This window comes from Ambystoma mexicanum, chromosome 2p (assembly GCF_040938575.1).
Source record: "Ambystoma mexicanum isolate Mex_15411 chromosome 2p, UKY_AmexF1_1, whole genome shotgun sequence".
Classification (NCBI taxonomy): Eukaryota; Metazoa; Chordata; class Amphibia; order Caudata; family Ambystomatidae; genus Ambystoma; species Ambystoma mexicanum.
Genome location: NC_090923.1, coordinates 381591116 through 381609670, shown reverse-complemented (window position 1 = coordinate 381609670; position 18555 = coordinate 381591116). Strand labels below are relative to the sequence as shown.

The window sequence follows — 18555 nt, the reverse complement described above, 5'->3', positions numbered from 1 at the left end:
ATTGGCTTTGCTACGTGTCTTCTTTGCTTTCCATTGGGGCCTGAAGCCATCTGCTCATGTGTATTGAAGTCTGCAGTATGCTGCTGACCAGTGCACTTTCCAGATCTGCCATGGCTGGATAGCTGCACATGGGCATTCTCCCTCATGCCACACCTTGCACCATTATTTTTTCCTCCCCCTATAATTTCTGGTAAAACCACTGAGGTGTTGTCTACCTCCATATGTGCTGCTGCCTGATCCCGCAATGGATCCATGGGTTAGAGCAATCCAGTAGGATATTCAGTCATTACTTCACCATAAGGACCTCCACACCACCATTTGGTTGCTCCTTGGGCCCACAAAGTCTTAACAAAATAACTGCCTCACTGATTGTGCCCTTGCCCTCTCCCCACCTGATATCTGCCAGCCAGTGGTAGATGTTTCAGCATCTCGATGTTGTGGTTGCTCTAGCAACCGCACCTGCTCCATGGTGCCCTACAAGTACCTGAGTCTACTTTTTATATATGTTAGAGTTAATGCAGGATAGTTCTGTTTGGGAGAATTCTCATGCATGTGCTAATTCCCTTCACCTTAGAGACTCCCAGCAACTTTGCTGGATTTTGAGGACTTGATTTTTTTAAATGGAGAGAGTGTGAGCCGTTTTTCCCACTCTCTCATGGACTTTGATGTGTGTTTTACTCTTGTGTTCTTTGATTATGGAGTTTTAGACAACTCCATACGCATCATCTTTTCATGTGTCTCACACAGCACCCTCAGGCTGTCCCAAGGTTTAGATATCTTCTTTGGATAAACTACTGTTTCCCAGAGAAAGTAAAGTTAAATTAACTTTTTAAATTCCTAGACCCAGCGCACCCTATCTTACAATAGAGTGCTGGAGGGGTTACCTAGTATCCCCTATATCTAGAAACTCATGTAGCAGTCTAATGCTACCCTTTCCCCTTCAAATGGCTGGTGGCAGTGGTTTTACAATGAACTACCATGATATTTCCCGACTGCGAACACCGGTAGCGTTAAATCGCGGTAGCCATGTTTTTCAAGATGGCGTCTGAGCCTTCTTTGTTTAAACGGGTCCCGGTCTTCTTTTTTCGCCATTTCCTTTTGGAAAGGTCCTTCTAGAGTGTCTCGGCGCGCCAAACCAGGTTTGGTCCCTTGGTTCCTACGCCTTTGGCGGGCTTCAGGACTGAAGACCGCCTCTGGCGTCTGAGTGTCTGGGGTGGGCAGGAAGTGAGGGAGGTGCCCGAAACTCCCTGTGCTTAGTCTCATAGGAAACCCAAATGCACTCTGGCATGATTGGCTGGCTGACTGTCCGCATAGGACAGCCACCCTGCTGTGTGAGTGGCAGCTAGGCTGGAATTAATGGTAGAAAACTGTTTAAAAGGTGAATCGACCACTGGAACTAAAGAACCCAAAGACGAGCTGGAAGAGGACGGCTGCTGCAACTTCTGGACTGTTGGTTTGCCCGGTGAAGCCCTGCTGCAGGTCTGAATTGCCAAGTTCACCTCGACAGAGAAGCCCTTCAAGGACGACTTCTTCCTTTGAGTTGGTGGCACCAATCAACTCGTAAGCCACCTCGACACCATTCTCGAAGCTGGTTGTATATTCCTCCGAGTTCTGCAGGAAACCGAATAGCCAGGGAGAAGGACACCAGTTTGTGTGCTTGAAGACAGCTACCGGAATCGAAGAATTGCAATTTTGCCAGCTTTGTGACCAGTCCCCCGACGTCCTCCCTCTTGTCCCCACGACTGAGGCTCAGGAACAGCGAGATCTGCAGGAACTGCCTGGAACAGAAGTCTTCAGCTGCTTCTTTTTTTTCAAAATAAGGTACTGTGAAAACCCGATCAAGAGAACTTACCTCTCACTGCGAAGGTGCATGAAACTTTGGCAACTTGCAGGCCTAGTCAGCTTGTGACCCGACATATAACTCTTTCTTCTGACAACTACTTCTGAGAACCGTGGCAAAGATTTTTCCGTTTATCTGACAGAACCGTTTTTAAAGAATACAAGACTGTAGCCCATTGACTTTGGCCTACCTGTTGCATTGGAACAACTCCTCTGGTGAACTGAAACAATTGCACTGTTTAAAAGTAACTATACTATTTGTTTTATTAACATATGCCTTTTTGCTCCTACTTCAAATGCTTTGAATGCCATTTTGCTCCTCCTTCAAAGTAGTTTAAATGTTTCAAAACCGGTTAGTGTGAAGTATTGTAGGATATTTTTGTGTAATATTGATTGCCTCCTTTTAGTGAATGTTTTCTGACTGTGTAATAAATTAATAAGTGTTTTACCAAGAAACCTTGAGTGTAAGTGTCTATTTGAATTCTTGTAATTGTAGACCTCTGTGTAACCTCATTACAAGCTCACATTCCTTCTTGAGATAAGCCTGGCTGCTCAGCTCGCTACCAAAAACTGTGTGGTACAGACTTCTACCAAAGGTTGGTTTTGCTTACACCTGTAGTCATAGTTGTGTGTAGTGGTCCCAGAGGGTACTGCATGCAAACTTTGCCTAACAAGTACGATTTATGAAACTTCTGGTGCAATTACAGGATGTTAATTGTTAATTGTAGTGCTAGCCCAATCATCCTATGTAGTCTTATGCTCAAAAGAAAAAGTACTGCCTTCTGGAAGTTTATAACTGATGTACCAGGCAGACTGTCGAATATTTTGCCAGAAAGGCAGGAATTCCAATGCTGCATTGTGGTGCTTGTTATAATGAATTTCTAGAATGTGGCCTGGTGGACAGATTTTAGGAGGCCACCCTGGTTATAGTGAAGAAGGGTACTCTGAGAGGTTAGCCAAAACCAAGGTAGCAGAGGCGAGCATTTAAGGTTCTCCAGCATGGGGTCTGGCATGGATTCACATGCTCATGAATATTCCCCGTCGTCAGGCTGGGAATCCTCGGTAAAGAAAAAAGAAAAAAAAAAACAGTATCAGTTTCGTTTCTGATCTGCCTTTCGTAGTAATAACCAATCACTGGTCTCTGCCTCATACTGACCACAGCCAATGACTGCCCTCTACCTAAGCACCGCCTCTGGCAGCCATCTTCAGATTTTTACCGCATGTTCATGTGTTGGGATCCTCGTGCTATTGCTCTCGAGCGTTAGTGCTATTTTTTCACGTTTTTTCTCAAAAACTTCGTTTTTTTCGGTCAAAAGAGCCTCAAGCTCCACCGACTCTCCATCCGATCAACGGGGACCCGTGTCGGATTCGTCTGCGCCCCTCAAGGGTGAAGATTTCGTCGAGCTACGCTTTTGGAGGACTCCAGAAGTTTCTCAGGCCCGGACATGGCCCAGGAGAAGGTAAGCTCGACGCCCGGAAAGCTGTTCAGGATCTGCCCTGGATGCCAGCTGCAGAACGTCTTTAAGGAGGACGAACACTCCTTTTGTCTCTACTGCTTACATGAGGACAAGACGCACGTGGAGAAGGACTGTGCGTTTTGCGGCAACATGTCAGAGCGGACCATGAAGGACTGCCATCAACGTCTCGCCAACTGGCTGGAAGGGAAGAGCCCGTCAGGCGAGAAGAAGAGGAAGAAATCCGAGCGGTCTTCTAAGACCTTTGAGGACGCCCCCGCGACGGGGGTCCAACACAAGGCCAAGCACCGCGAGTCCGCTGGCACCGGGAGCGCCGAACGGTCGGGCTCTACGGGCGCCAGGCAGGGCGCACCCTCCCCGGCACCGTCAGCCACGAGCCAACGCTCTGGGTCGGGTAAGAGGAAGGGCGAGCACCCGGCGAAGCTCCTGGAGAGGCCCCGGTCGAGCTCGAAGGCCCCATCGGAGGGGGAGCGAGGCAGTGTCCCCCCCCTCAAGGATAAGGCGGTGAGCGCACTTAAGGTGGTGAAGGCCTTAATCCATCCGGCCAAGCCCTCTATCGATACTGTCGTGGCGGCCCTGGCTCAGCCTGTGGAGGCAACACCAGTGGTGGCGACCTCGGGGCTCAGAGTCTCCCTGCCACCTCGGAGGGAGTCCTCTTTTGTGCCCATCGATAGGACCCCCGTGAAACCCCCGGCGGGGAAGAAAAAGGGGGGGCAGGGCGTCGTCGTAGATTCGGCCTCAACCTCAGAGGAAGAGCTGATTGAGGTCTTAAGCCACGGCCTTGGCGTGGAAGAAGACCGGCCCGTCGGGATGGATCCCGACGCAGGTGACGACGACATCGTCGAGGGTGCCGACGGGGCCCCTGATCGCCCGTCGGATTCCCCTCTGCCAGTGCCGCAAGACAACTCGGCGGCCATTTTGTTGGCTATACAGTCCTTATGTTCAGAGATAAGGACGAGACTACCGTTGCCGACGGAGGAACCTCTCCCGTCGGGGGATCCTGAACCGGGACCTTCTGGTGCTCCCCCGCCCAAGAAAAGAAGGATTCACCCTCCACCTCCTTTTCAGCCGTCGCGCCCCGTCCAGCCCTCCTCCCCGTCCACCCGAGGGGATGATACGGGGACTGACACGGCAGCGACGGGTACGGACGACGAGGTATACGACGAGGATCTACCGTCATCACCTCCCACCAGGGCTTCTCCGCCCGACGAGATTGGATCGTTCCACTCCATGATCGCCAGGGCATCCGAGCTTTTCCAACTCTGCCCTGAGGAGAAGAAAAAGGAAGGATTCCTTTATCAACGGCGCGAGGCCAAGAGGAAGACGGTCCTCGCGGTGCCGCTACTGGACGACATTTGGGATGAGGGCCTCGCCCTCCTCAAGAACCCTTCCACGACGCCAGCTAGAAGAGACCGGTACGAGAAGAAGTACCGGGTCCCGGACGCGGCCCCCCTGTGCCTCCGGGCGCAGCCTACCCCGGACTCCGTCGTCTCCGCGGCGGCCAGGAAGAAAGCGGGGGGGGGTGCGGCCTCCACATCGACTTCCCCACCGGACGGCGAGGGAAAGAAATTGGACGCTATGGGGCGCAGGGTCATCTCATCTGCAGCGACGACGATTAAAGCGGCCAACGCCTTGGCTATCGTGGCCCGTTACGACAGGGAGCTATGGTACAAACTGGCTCCCCTGCTGGACTTCCTACCGGACGACAAGAGGGCGGATGCCCTGGAGATCCTGCAGGAAGGCGAGGTGGCGTCGGACCACGCCATCACTATTGCGACGGACATCGCCGACACTGGGTTTCGCCAGTTGGGCAACGGCGTGTGCCTTAGGCGGCGTGGATGGCTCAAGGCTACGGACTTCCGTCAAGACGTACAGACCAGAGTCCTGGACATGCCGTTCGATGGGAACAACCTGTTTGGGAAAACAGTGGACGATTCCCTTCAGGCCATTAAAGCGGACACTGAGACGGCCCGGGCCCTTGGGGTTCTGCAGCAACGACGGACGCCCTTTCGGAGCAGCGGAGGCAAGGGCGCCTCCAAAGTTTCCGGCGGCGGTTTCTCCACCTACCGTCAAGCGGCCCGCTCGTCGTCTCAGGAGGCCTACAGAGGACGAGGCAGGTCTGGCGGACCCCGCCGTCGTCGCCAAGGAGGTCAAGGCGGCAAAGCCTCGTCGAAACAGGATTGAACCGGCCGTGGGGTCGGGCCCCCACCGAAGCACCCCGGTGGGAGGCCGGCTGGCGAGCTTCGTCAGCGTGTGGGAGTCCATCTCCACCGACCGTTGGGTGCTGGATGCCTTAGCCCGGGGCCACGCGCTCGAGTTTCAAAGAAGGTGCCCGCGCGTCCCCCCGTGGCCAGGAAAGAGCTTCACGTCCCTCAGCTTCTCCTGGAGGTAAAGGCGATGCTCAGGAAGGGCGTCATCGAACTCGTCCCAAAGAGGCTTCGGGGCTCCGGAGTTTACTCGAGATACTTCCTCGTGAAGAAGAAGACGGGAGGATGGCGCCCCATCCTAGACCTGCGACGTCTGAACAAGTTCATCAAGGCGCAGAAGTTCCGGATGGTCACCCTCCAGCACGTCCTGGGGCAGCTGGAGGAAGGAGACTTCCTGTCGTCGTTGGATTTGGAGGATGCCTACTTCCATATTCCCATCCTAAAGGGGCACCGAAAATTCCTCAGGTTTGTGGTCCAAGGGCGTCACTACCAGTTCAAAGCCCTCCCCTTCGGACTACGGTCGGCACCCAGGGTATTCACCAAGTGCCTGCACCGGTGGCGGCGCAGCTGCGCCGCGAGGGGATCCACATCTACCCCTACCTGGACGACTGGCTCATCCGAGCCAAGACGAGGGAGCTCGCCGTGGAGCACACGGCAAGGACCGTCCAACTTCTCACGGACCTGGGATTCTCCGTGAACTACGCCAAGTCCCAAGTGGTACCCGCGCAAAACGCACTGTTTCTGGGAGCGAAGCTCGACACAGTGTCCCTTCTGGCCTCCCCGTCGGAGGAAAGGACCAGGTCCATCCTGGGCAAGGTACAGCGGATGTTGGTTTCCGACGCGGCCAAGGTGAGGTCCATCAAGTCCCTCTGCGGAATGATGTCTTCTTGCATCTACCTCATTCCCATGTGCAGGCTCCGGATGCGCCCGTTGCAGGAGTTCCTGGACGCGCGCTGGATCCAAACGACGGGCGGCTTCGAGGAGAGGATCACACTCGACGAGAGTTTCCGCCGAGCAGTCCGGTGGTGGGGCAACCGCGCGCATCTGACGGCGGGCATGGACTTCCAGACCCCAGACCACCAGGAGACAGTGACCACGGATGCCTCCCTGGAAGGGTGGGGAGCGCACACCGAAAATCTGCACGCGAGAGGCCTTTGGCTCCCGACGGAGAAGTTCCTCCATATCAACGTCCTGGAGCTCCGTGCAGTGTTCTGGGCCCTCAGGTCCTTCCTTCCCTCAAGGGCAAGGTGGTGAGGATCTTCACCGACAACACCACCACCATGTTTTACATCAGGAAACAGGGCGGAACCAGGTCTCCAGCGCTGTCCAAGGAGGCGCAGGACCTGTGGCATTGAGCCATCTCCCAAAGGATGTTTCTGGTGCCGTTTCATCTGGCAGGGATAAAAAACACCATCGCCGACTCACTCAGCAGGGAGCTGCGCTCGTGCCACGAGTGGGAACTACGGCAGGATCTAGTGGATCGCCTCTTCCGACGGTGGGGCACACCCCAGATCGACCTGTTCGCGACGGCGACGAACTCCAAGTGCCGGAGGTTCGCCAGCAGGTTTCCCCAGGCGAGGAGCATGGGCGATGCCTTCTCGTTCCCCTGGGAGGGCCTGTTCCTCTACGCGTTCCCTCCTTTGCCACTGCTAATCCGGCTTGTCAACCAGCTCAAGAGGTCACGGTGCAGGATGATCCTCGTCGCACCTGCATGGCCGAGGCAGATATGGTTCCCGGACCTTCTGGACTTGTCAGCGTCCCCGCCAATCAAGCTGCCGGTGGACGCGGATCTACTCTCCAGGGAAGGAGGTGCCATCCTCCACCACGACTCGAAATCGCTGAACTTGCAGGCCTGGCTCCTGCAGCGCTAGAGTTTGGAGGATACGACATACCGGCCGACTGCAGAGAGGTTCTTGCAAAGGCCAGGGCGTCCTCGACTCTTAAATGCTACGGACACAAATGGAAGAGTTTCTCTGTCTGGTGCCACGCACAGATTAACCCTCTACGGATTACGGCTCCCCAGGTACTGCCGTACCTGCTGACGCTGGCCAAAGCTGGACTGGCACACGCGTCCATCAAGATTCATCTTGCTGCGATCTCCCGATACACCAGAACCACGGGCCGGACGTCCTTGTGGTCTCATCGTCTGGTGAAAGAGTTCATGAAGGGACTGTTCAGATCGTTCCCGCCGGTGAAGGCGCCGGCCCCGGCGTGGGAGCTCAACGTGGTGCTGACCAAGCTCATGGGACCTCCGTTCGAGCCTCTGCACTCGGCCCCGTTGAATTTTCTGTCGTGGCCATCACCTCCGCACGACGGGTGGGAGAGATCCAGGCCCTTTCCTGCAAGGCCCCGTACTTGACTTTTCACGACACGAGGGTAGTGCTCAGGACGCACCCCTCCTTCATGCCCAAGGTACCGTCGGACTTCCATCTCAACGAACCCTTGGTGTTGCCTGTGTTCTTCCCGTCGCCTTCGTCGCCGGCTGAGAGGACTTTGCACTCGCTGGATGTGGCTAGAGCGCTGAAGTTCTACGTGGACCGCACGAAGTGTTTTCGGAAGACGTCACAACTCTTTGTGAACTTTGGACCTGTCAATCAGGGGAAGGCTCTCTCGAAGGCTTCCATTTCCAGATGGCTCTCCGGCTGTATCATGTACTGTCATCGGTTGGCAAACCGACCGCTGCCTGGCCGTCCGAGAGCCCATTCCACCAGAGTGATCGCAGCTACCACGGCGTTCCTTTCTGGTGTGCCCCTGCTGGACATATGCAGGGCTGCTACGTGGAGGTCGACGCACACCTTCACGAAATTCTACTGCGTCGATCGGGATTCCAGGGAGGAGTCCAGGGTCGGCCAAGCAGTGCTGCGCAACCTGTTCGCCTGAGGTGAGCCTGGTGAGGAGGTAAGATTGCTTGATGTTGAGTTTGATGTAATGCTTAATGTTGAGCCTTTGCCACCTCCCGTGGTTGTGCATGTGTGTACTGCTATGTATTCTTTATTCATGAGCATGTGAATCCATGCCAGACCCCATGCTGGAGAAGGAACAAGTTACTTACCTGTAACTGTTGTTCTCCAGCATGGGTCTGGCATGGATTCGCATGCGAACCCTCCCGCCTACCCCTCTGCGGCTCTTCACTTGGTCATACTGCCACTTCACGTGCTTCCAAATCTGAAGATGGCTGCCAGAGGCGGTGCTTAGGTAGAGGGCAGTCATTGGCTGTGGTCAGTATGACGCAGAGACCAGTGATTGGTTATTACTACGAAAGACAGATCAGAAACGAAACTGATACTGTTTTTTTTTTTTTTTTTTTCTCTTTACCGAGGATTCCCAGCCTGACGACGGGGAATATTCATGAGCATGTGAATCCATGCCAGACCCATGCTGGAGAACAACAGTTACAGGTAAGTAACTTGTTCCCTATGTTCAGGAGACTGTGAGTAGAGCCAGGGGTCCTCATTGAGTCCACGCATTAAAGCACACAATCATTCAATTTAGATAGGCAAGTACAAATATAGTATGTATTATAGGCCCAAAACACACACAAGAGAATGAAACAAACAGGTGATATTACACAACACTCAATTATAAACATATATACAGTCACCATAGATTGTTCGAAATTGTGACAAATTGAGGGAATTTGTCCCTTCTTCCCAAAGGGGAGCCCCTCTTTGAGGCTAGGGAGGCGAGCCCTTTCAGCAAGACCTTCCCTACGAGTCGAGGCAAGTGGGACCTAATTGGGAGAGATTCCCTCTTTGGGGGAAAAAAACTCCCATTTCTGTGAGGAACTCCCTGATGCCCTCCAACTGATGGCTTATTTGGACTTACCTAATACACCAAAACGTTATCCGTTTCATGAAGATAAGGTGAACCTATATTATCAATATCAAGAAACTGAGTATATCCTTTTAAATCAGAGTCTCCAATGTACTGTGCCGAGGATGCTGAAAAGGGATGTGTTAGGGAGAATTCCCAAGAATGTGCTAAATAAATGTATATTCTTTTACCAAGAAACCTTGAGTAAGTGTTTGTTTGAATCACTGTATTTGCTAGTCCTTTGTGTAACCTGTTGTACTGCTCACTTTACTCTTGAAATAGGTCTGGCTGCTCAGCCACTGCTACCACATTATTGTGTAGTACAGGCTTGTACGGAAGGTGAAATTGTACTGACACTTGTAGTCTTAATTGTGGGTAATGTTCCCAAAGGGTACTGCACATGATTCTGCCTAACAGGATGATAAAAGCCAAAGAACCAGCGAGAGGATGCAGAAAGCCAATAGAGGGACGGAAACCCTAAAATACCAGGGAAAGTCCCCTGTATGCAACTGTCGCAGAACGTAGAGCCTGTGCAGCACCATCATGGAACAAGAAACACCTGTGTGCGAGAACAGACGAAATCCAAACAATTTGGAACTGAGAGTTTGTGGTGGCATGACCACACAGCAATAGTGATGGGCAGCTGGACCGCACAACAATGTCGACACCATCAGCTGGAGGGAGCAACTCCCAAAGTGAGTCCAGCCTACCGTTCTATCCACAAGGTGAGAGCGGGGCGCATATGAAACAGACCTTGCATAAAGTGAACCATAGAGCTACAAAGACGCTGAGAGAGAGTCCAAAGTCCTACAGGTGCTAGCAACGTTACTCCTGAAAACAGGTTATACAGGGATGGGAATACCACAAAATTTAAAGGGAGTTCAACTCGTCCCAGTACTAATGGAGAAAATAAGTGGAAATAAGCAGCTGAATTCAAACTATATTGAGATAAAGAGAAACACACAAACGATAGAGTGGGAGAGAAATAGATTTGGAATCTTATTGCTTTGGGAAAAAGGAAAGGCCAACCCATATCCGAAGATAAGAAAGAACAGAAACCAAAGAGACGTTTGCCGGGGTCAGGACGATAAATATCATACATGAAAGAGCAGCTTAGGAAGAGTTGAACTATAATTGGGAGTGGAGCAACCAATTTACCAGAAAGGATAACCATATACAAGGAGGTCTAGGGTCCTACAAGAGCGAGAGAAGGTATTTGAGCAGAACAAAGATAATCTCCAAGGAAGAGGACAAGGAAGTTTATGTCCCCTAAAAGAATTGCAGAACTTAGTCCAAAGGATAAGTAGAAACTATTTCCATATGGTCTATTAAGTAAAACAAAATTATCAAGAAAACACCTGTGAAGAAACACAGCACCCAGCAGAAGGGAGTCATTCTCCTGGCCTCAGTTATATTAGTGGTAGGGTCTGATAGGTTAGATTTGGACAGTGGATGGACTTGTTTTGGACATTCACTCTGGCTGACGAGCACCTTAGTAAAATAGGTAGGGAATGCCTCATAGACCTAGGGAAATGTAGGCCTTATTTTACTTTAAACTATATGGTAAAAATGTCTTCACTGAATCTGTGTCCTTCTTGTGATCCTCCACAGAATGTATTCAATGACAAATTCAACGAAAAGGAAGGTAAGTAGTGATGCGGTAGAATGGAAAGTAGTTCAAAGAAATATACCCTAAAAGTCCAATCCCTCTGAAGAGTCACAAAGCTTCTTCTGAGAAAAAGATGTTGGTGTAGGAAGAGTTCTTGTGTTGGTGAAATGTTCCAGAGAAGATATTCAGCAAAGTTACTATTAAGTAAAATAATGTTCCTATCTTTCCGGTACAGCTGCTTTTAGACATGATGATCAAAAAGAAATGATATGGAATAACCACATTTTATTCTAAGGATAACGGGGGGAAACAAATGCTATGCATTTAGCTACCCCCCTGATTCTGATTTTCCCAGAGGACAAGATGTGCCGACTCAGAGTCGCTGGAGAGGGAGGTTTTCCTGCTGTTGGTTCTAGTGAGAGGTGCCCAGGAGCTGCGTGTGAAAGGATTATCCCAGTACGTTCCAGGAGCAAAGTGCAACCCTTGGCGAATCTGAAATGCAGAAGGCACTGATGCAGACCTCTTAAGGACACTTAACCGGGATGGGGAGTTCCAGCAACGCCCACCACACACACAGACGACATTCTAGTCATGGTTGAAGACCTTCCATTGCAGGATTCCTTGAAGTTGGGAGGCCAAAATTCATCAGGAAGGCAATTTACCCCACAAGCTGGTGGCTACCGAAGTTCCGGCAACTTTTCTTGCGTGGTAGCCCGCTGGATAGATGGTTAGTCCACCAGGTGGTCCAGGGATACTTCCAAAGACTCAGGACGGCTGTATCCTCGAGAATGCATTGAGTCTGGTTGATCCCACCAGATCAGGTAGTTCAGCAGGGCTTCACCAATGCCAAATGCAGGAAGAGGGAATCTGGGCCTCTTTGGGAGTCATCCACAGATCTTCAGTCAGCTGTTATCGTACTCTGGACACTTGGCTCGACTGCTGATCTAAAGAAATGTCTGCAGGAGTCCTCTTCTGATGCAAGATTATTCCTGGAAGCAAGTCCAAGTCGACCAAGGGTATGGTAAGGCTCTGCACCATTCAAATAGCCAGCAGTGGTCCAATCAGGGACCACAATGGGTTTTACTCATGTTACACCCCTAGACCTTTGGGCACCATGGATGTTGAATGGGACCAGACAGTCGGACCCCCTTCCTGGGCCACACACACACACAGACATCACTAGACCCCAAAAGCATCAGCTTTCCGGGGCAATTGCATGACTTTAAGAGATTTCCTGACCTGGCAAGGCAGTAAGAAGGCCAAACAACAATATGGTCAAAGAATCGAAAATCTCATTGTGTGCCGATTTTAGGGCACTAACCACTTTCAGTAGCTGTACGCGATAAACACAAATGTGAACATTGTAAAAAAGCAATTGATGCTACCAGCTTGTCTTTAGGCACATATAAAATAAACCAACAATCCCAAAGGTGAAAGACTAGTGTAACACAAAAGTATCCCCACTGCACTACCTTATAACATGCTGTGTGCACTGTTAAAAAGTTACCAAAAAGGTAAAAAGACAAAAGGGGAAACATAGTTTCTGAGTACTGATTGTCTGACGGACTGAGCTGTTTCCCCTAAACAAAAGGAGCAAAGTGTCAGGGGAGTGAAGCTGAAGGTTTCACTTCCCTGTAAAAAGTCAGGACAGGTTCAAAAAGCAAATGAAAACATTTTAGGATGGGGGGGGGATAGCAATATGGCGGGAAAGTTGCTAAAACAGAAATCTTTCCTAACAGTGCTGATCATAAATTATGGTAGAAGACCAGTTATAAAGTCGCATTATGCACTTTTGCCAGCAGCTTGATGAATGGATGGTGTGGAGGAGACCATGCAGACAATGTATGTTCTGGCGATGGGTGATTTTACTTTCTTGCAAATTATAATTTTGTAGTTGGGTTGAAATGTTCTTGCTCACCATATGGAGTTGCTCACCCCATTTGGATTTAAATGTGCACATTGCTTCTTTTCTCCACACGTGCCTTTGTCTTTTATGTACACTTTACTTTCGTCACATTAATTAATTTATGAGGATCCCATATGATTATGAATGTGGCATCAAAATGTGGCTAATTATCAGTTGGGCAAATCGTGTTCTCCCAACCTGTCTCTGTATTAAAAAGTGTTTTGTAAAGTAAAATGATGGCTGGTCATTAAAAAAAGCATGTTCTGCAGAGGCAAGTAATGCATCTGAGGGGCAGCCCTGATTGATGCCCGGAAACGAATTGGAGAGGTCACGAAGAGGCAAAAGGTCACTGCTGTAGCTATACGTGAAAGATATGATGCCTATATAAAAGCAGCAGCTGTGGTTTCTTCTCGAAATGTCACACACAATACAAGATTTGATACATTTTTTTGGACAAACCGAAAATTACATGCTGAGATGGTACATTGCATTAACTTTCAAAACCCCAAAGACCTATTTACATGATGGTGGATGCACAATCAATGATAGGGGGAAGAAAGGTAGCTCAGGGGCAACATAAATAATAATAATTTAGCATTTATATAGCGCTGCGAACCCTCAGGTATCTGAGCGCTGCTTATTATTACCCACGGTCTGTGGTGCTCATTTATGGACCTCAGAAGGATGAAAGGCTGAGTTTGGCACTGCCAGGATTCAAACCTGCATCAGCAGGTTCTGCACAGATGTCAAAGCGAGCGCTCTACTCGCTGTGCTATCGGACCGGCTATATTGTCTTGGAAGACATGTCTGTCTTGGAAGCAAGACAGCGCAGTGCAACACAGGTTTGAATCATAATGTCGTGCTTAGAAACCACTCGCTGGTATTAATCGCGTTATAAATGAACAATAAAATATTTTTAAAAAATTTAATAATGAAAAAGAAACCCTACACAGGACAATTCTTTCGCGCAATAAAAAGACACTTTACACATTAAACGTCGTTGGTTGAAACAAGAGTATGTATGGAATGAGGTCTGGGGTCACAAAATGTCATCTGCAGTGCCAAAATGTGAATGGCATCTACTCCTAAAAACCTTCATGTCTCTAAAACTCTCATATTCCGGGGGCCTTACGAGACTGATGGTCCTTCATGCATGCACCAACCAGAACGACCCAATCCACACTTAACCTGTTTTTTTTAATTTTTATTATAGTTACCTAAAATCATGTTTTCAACTAAAATGGAATCAATTCGCCCTGTTAATATCGTGGACATTTTTTTTTATAGTGAGTACATTTTACTCCTCTATAGACCGCTCATCCCCTCTCCCTTACTCCTTTCAGTGGGAATCATCCTGTATGCATATGGCGCTTTAAAGAACACCAAGTACATTTAATGATATCGAGGGCAACATTAGAACAGTGGATAATTAAAAATGTAAACAAAGGACAGCAATTAACATGTAAACCTTCCAGTAATGTGCAAGTTGTACATATTAATAGAAAATGTATGTAAAATGATGTCTCGTATGTGCCTTAAGATATATGCTTTCTGTACGTACGTATCACACACATCAACTATACTGGTTTTTATTTTTATTTTAAAGGGTTACTACAGGAGCAACGAGTTCATCATAACGCAGCATCCACTCCCACATACTACGAAGGACTTCTGGCGAATGATCTGGGACCACAATGCACAGATCATTGTTATGCTGCCTGACAACCAGAGCTTTGTAAGTGCAATGGGTCTAGTGCCCGATTCCTAGCGTGCACCGCTTTATTCTGGGTGAAGGGAAGGCATGTCGTTGCTTTACCCCCCAGGGTTCCAAATAGGCATGACCGGTCTCTTCACAATGTGGCATGCCCTTATTAGTCTTTCACCTTTTGAAGAGAAGTGATATATGCTTTGTATACCTTTTTAATAAGGAAGGCTGGAGTGCAGTGTGTGCTCGAAATATAATGGTTCAGAAAGTCGAAATATAAACAATACTGTGCACAGCTGGGCTGATGAAACGTAATGTACTGAACTGTTTTAATAAGGCCTAAAGGAATGGTGTGAATATTTTGAAAGGAGGCAAAGCACACGGTTTTGTATCTGGACATGCAGCTTTGCAAAACCTGGAACTTGCATAGAAATCGTTTGTTGTTAGGATACTATCACAATTTGTTATGTTTGGGGTAAATGATTTTCTTTTTTGCGCCTACAGTTGCTTGAATCATTTTCTTTTAAATGAACACCCATGATTACAGTAGGGGGGGAGGGTAGTGGCCGGTGGAGAGAAAGCAGTGCTTATACTTGTGTTATACACATATAACTAACTACATGTTTAACTATATTTAACAGCAAGTGGTGAAGGGTTATTTTATTTTCTGGTAATTATATAAATATATGGACATTAATGTATTAGTACTGTTTTCTGATGCAGTGTTGGCCCATACTTGGGACACCATGAGAATCAGTTTAAAATTGATTTCTCTTATTTTAAAAACGAACTAAAATAATCTACTTTTGTAACTATTATCATTATTAAAATATAGCATTGCAAAGCAAAAGGACATATTTTACCTTTCTCACTCTATTAATGTGCCATCTCTATTGAAGAGGAAATTCCTCAATAATATAACCGTATTCCTACCATAGTCACGATTTGGTAAGGTATAAGCACACATGTTCAGATGCTGTTATAGTATGCCAAGTGTAGCCTCAAGTGCCCGAATAATGATTAGATGAAAGTACCAAATAGATAATTAAATACGTATGTAGTCATTCATACAATCCTGGCTTTGAAGTTCAGAGGAGATTTCACTGACCCAAACTTCATCCTCCCTAGTGTAGAGTAGGCATGGTTTGATGAAATAAGAATACATGATTTATTGGGAGTGAATTGTGTGATCCTAAAACAGTTTGTAGACCTACACCAGGGTTCTCGATGAGTTCAGGGGTGCTTGAGAATGAACACTGAATCCCAAAGGGCCCTCGGGCACACCTCCTGGTAGGCAGAACAGCAGGTTTGTGACAACAATATGGGGACATTAAATTCCTCTAACTCCTTGCTTCTCTAACCGATTTTCTTTCACATATGTTGAGAATCCTTTTTACACCAACTATATTTTTCAAAATTTCGAAGATTTGAATAGATATTGACACAATTGGTGACTTACCTCTGTGCACTCATAACACACCTACCGATGGACCTACTAGATTATGTAATTGTCCCTTTCCAACACCACACAAAACATTTCAAATGTTCTGCTCAATGTGATTTCTGTTAAGCTACACTGACCAAATTGTATATGGATATTTGCAAAGCAAGATCAAGTGTAATTGTATGTTAAGGCTAATTGGGCAATGTGGGGCGGGGCTGTGAGGATGTGGGCAATATATTATAAACTCCTTTTGTTACAAACAGCAAAGCTCCTGAATATGCAATGTGTTTTTCAAAATTATTCCAATCTTGCAAATATGAAGTTAAGCTTCACTCATGCACCTGTAAACAGATGTTTCCATATACGGAGGAACACTTGGTCACCGCATGACTTGTATTCTATTCTTCATATCTGAGATAGGGAAGCCATGTGTCTAACCAGCTTCCTGGGCATAGTACGAGAATTGCAACTGAGCACTACAAAAACTTGAGTAATGTGTTGGTCTTCATTATTGCCGACCAACCGGGTCAACACTAAAACATCAAAGAAAATACATTTTTCATAAACCTGCTCGGTGGTAGAATTCCTCCTTTTCTTATTTACCACACAGCATCATGGTAATTATTCTCTTTGACTGGTAAACATTGCTGGTTATGTGATTTTACCACTGACATTACATCTAAATACCTATAACGAAACATTAACAACCTGAAGAAATAATGACATACCTTTAACTTCACGCATATTATCTACATGCAGTCTGTGTCTGTCGTCTGTGACTGTCATCTAGTGGACCTTTTCATAATCAGAATCCAGGTTCTGTGGTTTTTTAAATGTCTTTTCACTAACTGTTCACTTTTTTACTACATCACTTTCTACCTACTTTTGCCTTCCTGATACACTTTACAGGGGGACACCTCCAACCCCCATATCCACTTATACCTGTCTTTCCTCTTTTTTTGTCCACTTAAACCCAAACCTCTAATACTATAGTATTGCCTTTATGTTGTTATTCTTTCATCCTGGCACTGTTTTTTTACCCTCTTTATGTTTGTAATTAATGTGTACCCCTTTGTTTATTGTCTCTGTTTTTCCATGCAATGTAATCACTGGTTACCACATTGTTAATTGCGTGAGTGTTTTAATGTGTGTCTTTTAGACTCTAAAGGAAGTGTTTTGCCTTGTCTAGAAATGTCTGTGTGTTTGCATCAATGCTCCATGAATCTGAGAGTGGTAAGGTACCTGATAGGGGTGGTCTGGTCTGAGGTGTGCCTGTGTGAGGTCCCTTTTTGTTATCAGCCTCACATGAGTAGAGGAACCTTGTTAGGCGAGAGACTTACTCTACTCATTCCCTTGTGCCATGGAGGAGGTGCCAACCCATGCAACAGCGCCATCCCTCAGCCGCTGTGTCCACAAGCATTGGTGCTCCTGCTCTTTGACACAGCAGTCACTCGACCAGGCATCCCTTTGTCTGTATTGTTTTAAGTCAGAGTTCTCCTGCTTGATGAAGCCAAGCAACCTTTCTGCCATTGCAATGAACCCATTTTGAGCTGAGTGGAACTGCCTTGTGCAGAATGCACTATATCTGGTGCATGATCTTCAGCCAACCCTCTGTTTGTTCTGGGATTTCCATGACAAGCTATGGAGATCGAAGGAATAAATGGTAACACCAGAGCTCCTCTTCTATTTCAGTGCCATCTTCAGCCGACCGCCTGGACAGGAGTTTGCTACACTATAGGACCTCTTCTTATAATAATCTGCAGGCACCAATGATGCTGTAGGTAGATTTTCCCATCTTCACTCATATTTCAATGAGCAAATTATTGAGAAATCACTCTGCAACCTACATTGTAAGTTTTCCATCTTTGCAGAATGGTAGACATGGCCCTATTGCCCTAAGGGAAATAAATTTAGAGAGAGGGTGATGCACAAAACCCTGTTTTATGGGTGGCTAATTTCTTTCCTCAGACTATCTAGGATTGGCAGCCATACCAGCATATTGCCACATTTCTGGATGTATTTTTGAATTGTTAACCCAGAAGATTAATGAAGGTCAAGTGTTCCACTATGAAATTGATTTTGAGATTGGAGTAGGTTGTTTTTTTTACTTGGATTTTTCCAACTTCCTGGATGTATGGGCAAAAATCCATAGATGGGACTGGATTACGCCCTTCTATGTGGGTTGGTAAAAACATTTAAATGTTGTGGTGCGTTTGGTCTATAATTTTAAATTATGAGATGGTTCCCTCTCTTAAGGGAATCACTTAGGACCATGCAGCTGTCAATGGGTGCAGACATCTAACTCATTTGGCTGGTTATCGCCTTTGTGGGGACAAACTAGCTTCTTAGGATGGATGAGCGGAAGACAAGCCTTTTTTGGACCCCCCTTCAGCAAAATTTGACCTCTCCTCCCTTTGGGAAACATGCAGCAAGAGGCCAGAATAATATCAGAATGTGTGCTAAGCAAGACATTTACAAATAGAGGGCGTTTTATTAATAATATGGAGAATGCATAATCTGCTTTTCACCAAACTTTGGACAAACCATTTTATCCTAC

General features: G+C 47.6%; 1 protein-coding gene across 2 annotated transcripts in view; it reads left to right on the top strand.

The window, feature by feature from the left end:
* PTPRG (protein tyrosine phosphatase receptor type G) overlaps window positions 1-18555 on the top strand; it is a 1528043-nt gene that overhangs the window by 1385847 nt on the left and 123641 nt on the right. For both annotated transcript variants that reach the window (XM_069643751.1, XM_069643750.1), the window contains one exon: window positions 14456-14584. In XM_069643751.1, coding sequence (XP_069499852.1) covers window positions 14456-14584 — 129 coding nt within the window. The remainder of the gene's footprint in view (window positions 1-14455; window positions 14585-18555) is intronic.